The 11,491-nt window shown below is 36.9% G+C and overlaps 1 protein-coding gene across 3 annotated transcripts in view; it reads left to right on the plus strand.

The window, feature by feature from the left end:
• The window catches only part of SHANK2 (SH3 and multiple ankyrin repeat domains 2), a 279,149-nt gene that overhangs the window by 233,895 nt on the left and 33,763 nt on the right, over positions 1–11,491 (plus strand). For 2 of the 3 annotated variants that reach the window (XM_071762127.1, XM_071762126.1), the window contains 2 exons: positions 4,682–4,817; positions 7,023–7,103. In XM_071762127.1, the coding sequence (XP_071618228.1) occupies positions 4,682–4,817; positions 7,023–7,103 (217 nt within the window). Of the gene's footprint in view, positions 1–4,681; positions 4,818–7,022; positions 7,104–7,463; positions 7,473–10,161; positions 10,183–11,491 lie in introns of all 3 variants that reach the window. The other variant, XM_071762128.1, reaches the window with a different exon arrangement.

Raw genomic sequence — 11,491 nt, forward strand, 5'->3', positions numbered from 1 at the left:
TTATGCATTCCAGGAAAAAAAATTGCCTTTATGCAGCCTGTCCCAATGGGTATAAAATCTACCCAGGAATCTCTAGGACACTCATTAACTAAGTCATTTTTTAAAAATCCACATTTTTATATAATGATAATTTGTTTTTTCCTGTCCTAAATGTGCCCATGGAAGTAAACTAAATGCATGTATTTACAGTGTAAAGCCTGTAATCAAGTTTTGCCAGGTGGTGGGGTGTGGCAAAAGAATGGAGACTCACCCAACTGTAGCTTATGTGGGGATGAAGTACCAGAAAGTATAATACATTCCTTCATTTTCTCTAAAATATGGAAGTACACATTTATTTGAGGGGTGGAGTGGTAATTTAATCTTTAGGAAACAAATTTCAAGGCAATTCTCCTTCTAATCTTCCTTTATCTTCCTGTAGGCAGCTCAGTGAGAATTTACTGGTGTGTGGATGTAACTGTACATGAACAAATCATTCCCAATGTTTTGTACCTCTGGGCAGCATCTGTGTGGTTGCTCTGACTTCCATCTTGCCGTTGTCCTCTCTCCTGCTGCATCCTATTTAAGCTCTTTTGGTGCCTTTGAGTTTACCTAAAATGCCTTTGTGAAAATAGAGAAGGAGAGAATCTCCCTGCTTGTCCTGTGCTGGTGGCAGTCATTTGCTGTCCTTTGTGCTCCTGGCAATCATCTCATGTTAAATACTTCTTCTGCCTTTGTCCTTTGCTCCTGCCTTTGTACCTTTTTCCAGCTAAAGTGCATCTCTTGAATTCACCCATCAAATGACTTTACTGCCTTCCATTCATCTTCACTCTAAACCGTTTTCAACCCTACCCTATCCTTTTCTAACCTTCCACTTCATAAGCTGTTGTCATTCTCTGTGTCCTTGTCTCTGATGTTATCAGGGCTATAAGGCTGTCTGAACAGGAACATCTTTTTCTTTGTAAAGTTCAAGAGCAATTTATTGATGTCGTGGGTGTTCATATATCCTCCTTTGTATGGAAGGCTCTTTCATGTAAGGAATATTTCACACAGGCAAAAAAACAACCAATTGATTGCTTGATGGATATTTTGCTCTTGGAGACCACATCGTTTATTATTCTCGAGTAAAGTTTCATGATTTTTATTGGGTTCTGTTTTAGATGCTGCTATGTATAAATGCTCAGTGAGATAAAGTCAGAGGGGTGGACCTGGGTGTTAACAATAGTGAGATTTATAACTGTCAGTTCTTTGTCTAGTGGTTCACACAGGGCTATTTTACATGAGGTTCATGTGGTAGAAGCCATGTGGCTGAGAATTCTCTTAAGACATTGACATACAATGCATTGCACACCACTAGCAAATTATTTAGTCTGGGGAAACTGTCTACTCTGAATTTTTCTTAGCTGTCTCCAGCTTGCTTTTAAGTCCTTTGTTTCCTGTCTTGTAATGTCCTGCTCTAAAAAAACTGTACATGGATTAGAACAAGTGAAAAAAACACTGAGATGTACAGTTGAAAAGTTTTGATATTCACAGTAGTGTTGTTCCTTTTAAACACTTCAAGAATGTTTCATGCATACCTGAAAAGTAAAATCAGTCTGAGGTAGCTCAAGCTTCCAGTTTAGGCTATTTTTTAAAAGACATTTGATGTATAAAGTAATATTAATTCATAAATTATTCCTCAGATTCTCTCAAATAAACTTCTACCCCACTGCCCAGTTGGAACAAAGTGGTAATCAAGTATGAATTTCAGGGTTATAAAGTTTTGTTGCTTTTCCAGAGGCTTGGGAATACATAGAGGAGGGATATTGAAATTGTTGGCTGTCCCAAGGGACAATTTGCCCAGCAAGTGGCTTGTTGGATGACCAGTACCCATTGATGTAGCCCAGAACGAGGCACAGCACATACCTGTTTCTGTAATCTGTTTTCACCTATTTATGATGAACATGGGCAAAGAAGTTCAGTGCAGCAAAGTTTTGGAAAAGAGTCAGAGGAAAAAAAAAGAACATAAGGTTTTGCAGTAAAAGGTCTTAGAAAATATGCTGACAGGTTGGGTTGAAGAAGGGGAAAAGGTACAAATTGTGCCTGCAGCTCAGGTTTGCTATTTTCAATTTATAGAACATCCTTCTGAACTCTTTGCCACTAAAAGCAAAAATATTTTTTTAATGTTTCAAAGAATGTGATTGCATTTAATAGCAAGTACAGGTGTGATTATTAAATGAATTGGCAGAGGTGAAATAATTTACTGGTGATACAAATGTACCTTCTTCAGCTTGTTTCTGAATCCTAGGTGAGAGGGAGTAGTCATGCCCCCCCCGCCAAAGCTTGGGGTGGAAGCAGAAGTACAGTCTCATCAAATTATTCACACCTGAAGAAGTTCTGCTGAGTAATACCAGACAAAAATTACCAAACAAACCTGCTGCAACTCTGGTGTCTTACTGTTTAATGACCATTTTGTACAGTCATTTGGTTTATATATAAAATACTCAAGAAATGAGAGAATCTGTCTCTGAAATCCCATTTCATTACAAGCTATTGGCAATTGTGATCTTATTGCTCTGTAATCATGCTACAGTTTTACCCACTGTGGTGCTAAAGATAGTGAAGATAAGGTACAGCTCTGCTGTCATTTCATGATTTTCATTACCAAGTATTTCTATCAACTCTTTGAGTTAAATAATCTTCAGATCTCCTATCAATGTTTTTTATTTTTGTAATGGAATTCTTTTTGGTACCAGCTTTTAAAACTGTGCCTTTTAAACAAAGCTGCTGTAAGCACTCATTTATGGGTTCTGTTTCTGAGAGAGCTTTAAAAAATGTGTTGTATGTATTTGCTCTTGCTGTAAATGTGAAATATCATTGCACACAACAATGTGAACAGATGGTGGTCTGCATAAGCTGTTTATCATTTTACACATTTATCACTCTACACTAATGAAGTGTACATGTGTTTGATTAATATTAAGTTTTGATTTATTTGGAAGTGTCTCATCAGCATTAGGGGTTATCCTGCAATTTATACTGGATTCCAACCTTTGAATTTAGTTCCAGTAAAGATAGAGGAGATGCATTCTGTAGTTCTTAATTGCATGAACTTTTTTGCTATGGAAAACAATAGCCTGGTTGAGAGTTTAATATTGGAAGGAATTTGGTAGTATTAGATAATTTTGCTGAAATCTTTTAAACAGATGAAACTTAAATGCCATTGGCCCAGCTCCTTGCATACCATGTCTTGGAATTAAATACCAGATGCTAATAAGGTGTAAAATAAACCAGCAGCACTCCTGTTTAAATAGATATTCTTTTATATCCTCCACCTACAGAATGCAAGAACTTCATATTTGCCTGCTCAACAGGTCTGGATGTTCAGCATGTGTTACACCTACATTGCTGCATATGAAACTAAAAAAGTGTCTCAAAAAGCATCTCAGGCTTACAGACAGAGGACATGGATCATATTTTGAGACTTCTGACTGCAGCAGTGTATTAAAAATATGGATTCCCAAGATGCTATTTCATCATAATGAAAAACGGTTTCAAGTTGGAGTAGCTCTTGTTGTGCTTCTTGTTCTGCTAAGTGGCAATAATATTTAATGAGAGGTTTTGCTCTAAACTGTAAATTCTTTTGGGTGAGATGCCCAACCTGTTCAGAATAAATAGAGGAGGCTAAAAACACTTACTTTAAAAATGACTGTTCATTTTGGAAGGCACTGAGTGATCTCAGTGAAATATGACTGAGTCAGTTGTATTTTGGATAGAAATCAAATTCCCAGCATGTATTCTGGCAGAATCTTTTCTCTACTGATTCCATTCTTCTCTTTTATCTTCAGATTGCACATGCAGCATTTCTGTCTTCTATGCTGCTATCATTCAGCTTTCAGATAACTTTCAGTGACTTTGTCCAGATTGAATGAAGAAATAAATTACAATTATCCCTGCCTATTTACAGTTTTTATGCCTACAATGTCTTCTGTCTCTATTAATAATACTATGGGAAGATGTATAGAGCAAAAACTATGATAGAGCACTAGGAATTACCCAGAGTATACATTTTAAAGTTTAATGTTGCAGTGCAGCTTAACATGTGATTGGTTTGGCTGTAATAAGTGGTCATACAGGTAACTCCTTTTTTTCCACAAAGACTCCTTTGGACTGCTATGGCTCTGTTGCCTTTGCTTCCAGGACATCAGACCAGATGCTGGGGAGTGAGCAGACTGTATATAATAAGAGAACATCTCCTGAATGTGAGAATTTATTTCAGGAGAGAAAATCTTAGTTTCTGGATGAACTGAACAGAAAATATCTCATTGATTATGCTAGCATAAAGTGCATGTAATTGTTTGTGGCTAATGCAGTCATGAAAAACGAGTATCGTTTAAGAAATATTTTTAGTGTATGAAGTGTGGAGTTGTAGCACACTAATTGTTGGAAATAAAATACCTAAAGGGAAAGATTTGGTTGAACTCACTAGCTTTTTATAAAAAAACCCTGGTAATTATGAGTAAATTAGTTACATATTTCATGAAGAGCTAGCTTTATTTTCCTGCTACCATGTTAGCTATATGCTGTTTCTTAAATATGTTTTTTTTATTAAGAGACAGTAATTAGAAATTCTATATCTTCTTATTCTTTTCCACCTTCTGTTTTCAAAGCTGAAATAACACATTTTTTGCATTTTGATCTAAAAGACTGTTTTCTTTTTTTGCAGGTTAATAATGAGAATGTAGTGAAAGTTGGCCACAGACAGGTGGTGAACATGATTCGACAAGGGGGCAATCACCTAGTTCTTAAGGTTGTCACAGTAACCAGGAATCTTGATCCAGATGACACAGCTAGAAAGAAAGGTACACATTTCTCTTTTCTTCATGGAGTGGTTTGGTCTTGCTCTACAGAAAGAGAGAATGTACACAAAATTCCTGCTTTATAAATTCTAATTCACAGATTTCATTTTTAAAGTTTGAAATTCCCCTCTCAGTTTAGAATTTCATTCTGTTGTCTTATGCATTAATATGTGACAAAAGAAGTGTAATATTCTCTTGTCATGCTTTCCATGAAATTTCATCTTTATAGAATTTTATGTATTTATATGTTTGCAATTCTTGTAGTAAAATTTCTTGCAGTAGTGAGAGAGAAAAAGCACAAAGAACAGGTTAAGCACAGGTTATCTTTTATTAATTAATTCCAAATGTACTTGAGATGAGTTTAGTTTGACTCCTGTTTAAATCAGTGAGAAGTTACAGTTTTGCACAAAACGTATCTTAAGAGTAAGCAATGTTTTTAGACTGAAGTTCTGTTAGGAAAAAAGTACATTTTCATGTGTAAATTCCTCAAGATTAGTTCTAAGTAGTGGGGTTGTTCCAGCCAGGGAAAATCCTTCTTCCTCCCATAAGCAGAAAATACACACAGTTTCTTTTTCTGCCAGTTGGCTGCTAGCAAGAAGCAGCTACTCCAAGAGAGGTTAATATAGCATCATGTGCCACAAAGATTTGGCAGGACAATTTTCTTTCTGCCTGGGTATTGAGAGGTTTTAATATTAATTTAAATGGACATTAAATCTTATATATCTTATAAGGTATATATCTTATAATAAGTCAGGACACCCTCCTAATTACTATTAATCAGAAAAGATTGCTTCTGCTGACTAGTGTGCAGTACAACAGCATTACAGTTTTGGAAATTCCTATTCCCTCCACCAGTTTCTTGACTTGTCACCCTCAGCTGCCCCACTCTTCAACACCAGAGTGTGTTAGAAGCTGGCAGCTCCTTCTTTGGCCAGGAGTAAGACTTGGTCTGCACTGTGAGTGTTCTTGACATCTGCTTTAAAAAATCATACTAAACAAAATTTTCACCTCTGCCATTTGGGATGGGTCATAATGGCCTCAAAGAGAAGTGCTGTTATACACAACCCAAAGAGAAGTTGTTTCCATAAAAGCAAACCCAGATCTTTGTCATCTTTCCAGAGCCTTCTACTAAGAAGGTGTCATTTGCAAAAAGCAATCTCTTTTGAATCTTGTCCTTCTATGATGCAAATTGGGAGCTTTTTGTGTCACCTGGCAATTGCTGTTGTACTTTGGGAGTTGTGTGGAAGGATTTTCATGCCATCCACCTCCTTTTTGGTGAGGCCAGTGTCAGATATCCAGCATCATTCAACAATCTGGTGCTTTGGGCTGTTTCCCTCAGAGATCTGTTGGCACTTCTCTTGTTGGGAAAGGGCAGACCTCAGGCTGCTCAAGATGTGCATTACTTATGCATCCTGATATCTGACACTGAACCTGAGCTTTGTTTTTGGTACACACTGTCATTCAAGCCTCTGTAAGAAGGTAACTTTTGTCAAAATGATGTAGCCTGATGTATAGAATTCACCAAAACACTTAAAATAGTCCTTAATTTTTCCTGGTATGCCAGAGCCATTTCTGTTTACTGGAAATCTCCAACTTTCCTACCAACACTGGCACAGCCTTTTCTGATGTTATTCTCCTTCCTGACTGCCAGAAACATTGCTTATCAGGATATCGAAACACCTGAAAGACTTCAGTTGCTGTGGTAGATGATCACCCTGATTATTTCAGATCATATTTATTCTAAGGATCACCTGTTTTCCCTAGTCTCACCATACCCATTTATATCTTTCTTGAATTTCTCAGATTTGACAGCTTCTTCAAAGATGAAATCAGCCTGGCAGCGATTGCCTGGTCTCTAGGAGATCTTAAGCTCTGTACATTTCTTAGAAGGAGGGGCACAACTGCTGTGAGGCACTTGCTCTAGGAATTCTTTTTCCTCCTGAAAAGTGCAGTTATTTAGCTTTAAATGTTTCTGTGTATCCTGTTACATAAAAGCTTGCTGATGTGTCAAACCACCTACACTGAAAGTAGGAACGGTATCAAAATTCTGTAGATGAAAAGCAGCTCAGGGTTTTTTTCCTCCGCATGTGTGTTTTAATAGAACCTTCCTTAATGTGGCATATTCTTGTAAATAAATGTTAAGTTGTTTCTGTGAGTTGGAGAGCTGTGTATTTACTTACACTCTGTATCCTTCTGTTTCATGCAAAGCCCCACCACCTCCCAAGCGAGCTCCAACCACTGCACTGACCTTGCGGTCTAAGTCAATGACCTCAGAGCTTGAAGAGCTTGGTAAGAAAGTGTTTTTTGACAAGCATGCTGGCATAATAGAAGTGTAAAAATATGCATATATATGTATGTATGTTAAAGTGACTAAAAGGAACTGCACTACGTACAGTATATAGAACAGAAAAGATCTTTAAGAATGCTGCATCTTTGGAGAGTTCCATTGTGCATGATTTGCATGAATAATTTTTCTTTAAACTTGTGCCTTTACTGCTACGCAAGAGAATGTTGAGACATTTTATGCATCATCAAAGTTGGGCACATCTACTGAAAAGTAATGCCGTATCATAGTTTGTTAGCTTTGCTTTCTAAGATTTCAGTTCATCTAATATTGTTTTATTTTAAATTTCTGTGGCCTCTCATTAGTGGATAAAGGTAAGCTGCCAGAAGCTGTTGTTAAAAAGCTGACAGTGTTAAAGCAGCTTCAACTTCAGCTCGTTTTCATTAGACTCTGATCTGAAAAAGTGCATATTATGATATCACTTTGACTTCTGTGCATGATATAAACTTAATTCTTCTCACTAATAAAAAGTGTTGAGCATTCAATCTTTTATTTGCTAATTGTAAGAAACGTGGTTGTAGATTCCTGTGATCATCCATCTTCTAGGTATGCATAGTTCTTTGGGAATTCTGATTTATTTTATAGAAATGAGGAAGATTAATAGTTCTTTTATTCCTGGTTTTAATGTTAGGTCATTAAAAAATAGGATTTCTGCAGCTAGACCAATAAATATGTTATGAATGGTTCATATGTACAGAGAGAAGCCCTGTGCATATTTAAATACAGCTATTATAATAGAACAGTGTGTTTAGCAAGTGATAATTGGGTATAAAAACAAACGACATCCCTCATTGCAGACTAATAGTCTATCATATAATAAAACCATTTTCCCATGTAATCCTACATTGATTTAAATACTTACATTTTATAATTTATTTTTTTTCCTGGCATGGACTCATATGAAGGCCAACTGGAAGGAATCAAAGCCTTGTGACCACTTTTTTTCCAAGGAAGTCAATGTTTTCTGGGGCAGATGGACCCCATTCTTTCTCTAGTGTGTGAAGTCACGTAGCTTCAGTGGGAGTTCTGACCAACAAAAGGGTGCTGAAGGGATTACAGTCTTCTCCATGGTATAACAACCAAATGAAGACCAAAATGAAACAGCTTGATTATTTAGCTCTAACTGGTGTCAGAAAATATGATTTTTCATGCCAGGAAGTCTAGGAGCCTAACTAAAGTTTTCAGCAGTTTGTGAATGCTCCGTAATTTTTCTTCCGGAATTAAAATGTAACTATTCTTTCCGGAGCCACTTTCTTGATTTGGGTGTTTTGATTCCTTTTACTTTCATGGAGCTCTAGGGGACTGTAAAACTTGACTGGCTTATCAACAAATGTTCCCAAGGGGACAGAAATATTTTCCTTCTTTCATTATCCCCTTTTGCAAATCAGTTTCAAACTGAGGGTATTCTTGTTTCTCTTCTTTTCAATCTCACATAGTTGATACTGCTCTTAAAGCAGAAACCAGAAGCACTCTTTTCTAGGGGAAAGTGGCTTATCAGTAGTGAAGTCCATAATGTTTTAGCTTTGTCACCCACCTATTCATGCTACAGTACTTGATCTGCTTCTCATGGGCTGGTAGAAACCAAATCTTGTGACTAGCAGCCACGGGACATATGTAAATCTTTAAGCACATTTCCCTTCCGTATCTTTACCCATATTACAGTGGCTTTACTCTTCTGAAGAACAGTCCTGAAGCCTGTTCCAGAAGTCTATGTCCCCTAATAAAGTTGTAATAATAGTAGAGCATGGCAGAAATTTGTCTTCTTCCTAAACAAGACTGTAAATACCAGTTCCCTGATACGCTGAACATTTGCCACCCTAGCAAACAGTATGACTGCTGTTATAAATAACATCTGTGGTCTACCTATTTTAATATTTATCCTTTAAAAGGGTTATTCTCAGGAGGAGCAGTAATCCTTAAATTGCACATTAAACAAACAATCTTCCAAAAAGAAAATGTTCTCACCATCATCACTTAAAATTTGTCTGCTGACATAAACCACAGATTGTATGTGTGTATTTATATATAATTTATATATCTGTATATGTGTATATCTTGGACATCTGCATGAACTATGAGAACACCCACATTTTTCTATCCATTAAACTAATGAATAAGCATTGGTTACACATATGTACAAACTAAATAGAAAGTATCTATAAATGAACACTGTGGATGTTCTCATCAATATATACGTGTAATTTTTTTCTTAGCTGAAAAAGCTCATGGTCTCAATAATGTCTCGTGGCAAAGAATTCCACAGGCTAATTATGTGCTGTGTACAGATGTATTTCCTTTTTATTGGTTTTAAATGTGATGCCTTTAATTTTATTGAATGTCCCTTGTTATGTAATAGAAGTAAAAGAGAGCTAGAAATCCCCCTTTTTTTCCCCATAGAGAATATTTTTTTGTAATTTCTCCTAGTTAAGTCAAACGGTGTAATTTAAAAAAAAAATAATTTCTACATCTTGCAGTCTTGACAGTCACTTCCTTTGCCTGGCTCTGAACTCCACTTATGGGTTTTTATTGACATGTTTTTATCTACTCCTTTCTCTGTAATACTGAGTAGACCATCTCAGTCCTCTTTCTAATGAGGAAGGGCAGAAAATGGGTGCTATTGATTCCTTTCCACTTCATTCTGCAAAGATGGGAAAATGCCCAACTATCCTAGGTTGAAAGGCCTGTTATCAGTAAGTTGCCCCAACTACTGCTTTAAAAAAAAATTAGGTAGAAAAAAAAATAAAATTGTACCTGTATCTCTTAGATCTGCAGGGGAGAAATTTTTTACACTGAAGGTAGAAAGAAGCCCTGGTATAAACTGTGCTTCTGCCAAGCTGTTGATCTGCTGTGGTTTGATAGATACTGCATGGTAGAGACTAGAAGGGAGAGACTGACTTCTTAGATGGCAGAAAAATGTTTATGCTCAAAATGACAGATGAGGATTTAGCATTTAAGAATTACCTTCAGAATTGATTCACAGTTCATTCCCTTTCTATTTCCAAGCTTCGGTACGGAAGAAGAAGGGTAAGGGGAAGCATTTTGTCTCTTGTTTAACCTGTTTCTCACCTTTCCATAGTGAAGGATAATAACATAATGTAAATGTTGGCATATGGTCCAGTTTATTTTATGGTGTCAAATGTACATTAATTATTCTATATGTTTTTTAGTTATTTAGTTAATAAATTGCAAACACACTAAGAACTCAAACAGAAGACTACATTTGAAAATATTCCCCACATTTCTTCCTTTTGTCTCCTTTCCTTCATCTTGCCTTTTTTTCCTTCTTTGTATCCAACTCTTTTCCAAACCCCTCCATATCATCTCCTCACAGTTACTGTGCTAACTGGCAGCCACAGAGACTATGTGGCCAATAACATACCCTCAGTGTAGTCCTATGTTAGTGATTTCACTTGTCTTTTTAATGGCCAAATGTTCCTCCCATAACCACACTGTCTCTGTCTCAGGAAATAGGGATCTTGCACACAACACTTGAACTTTTAACCTGGAGAAATGCTGCTCTGCACAATTTTAAGTTTTCAATATAACATCTCCCACGCTGTCCCCTATGCATGGAGTGCCCTCCCTGAACTGATTCAGAAGGCCACTACCTTCTCCTCAAAATCTCTCCTAAAGACCCATTTTCCCCTGTGATCCCTATTAAGCAAAAATCTAAGTATTGATGGCTAGGCAGAGGGGCAGGTAGAAAATAGTGGTGCTCTTTCAATAGGTTTTATCAATGTAAATGTATCTCCATGTATACGAAGTTTGTTTGTGTTTAGCTGTATTTTTCCATACTCCTGTGTGTCATTTTGCTTTCTTAGATTGTAAGCTCTGCTGAGCAGGGACTGTCATTTACACCTTTTCATGGTGTCTAGCCCAAGGAAGAGTCTCAAACCTCTGTGAGCCCCCAGGTGGTAGCTGGTAAAACAGTCTAAGTCCTGCTCCTCGACAAAGTCCAGTGTCACAGCAAGGAAAGCAAGGCTCTAGGCAGGGTCTTCTCTCAACAGGGAAGCTTTGGCTTTTTAACATTGAACAGGACAAAATCGGGTTATTTTCCAGTCTTTATTTTTCAGCTCTTTCCTGACCTCCTTTCAGGTCAGTAACAGAGTTTCCAGCTGGCAATGTTTTCCATTCTCCATTCAGAGAATAAGACAGCATAAACCTCATTGCTACTGGTGTTTTTGTGAAAAATATCTTTTGGCAGCATTTAAAAAAATCTTTATAAGTGTTCTTGTAGAATCATCTGTCAATCAAAAATTCAGTTTTCTGGGTCACAGGTGAGGGAGGCACTAAGGTGAAGTAATGACTTTGGTGGTTCTTTTGGCCTGGTTTT

The sequence above is a fragment of the Heliangelus exortis genome, chromosome 18, assembly GCF_036169615.1.
Source record: "Heliangelus exortis chromosome 18, bHelExo1.hap1, whole genome shotgun sequence".
NCBI classification, from domain to species: domain Eukaryota; kingdom Metazoa; phylum Chordata; class Aves; order Apodiformes; family Trochilidae; genus Heliangelus; species Heliangelus exortis.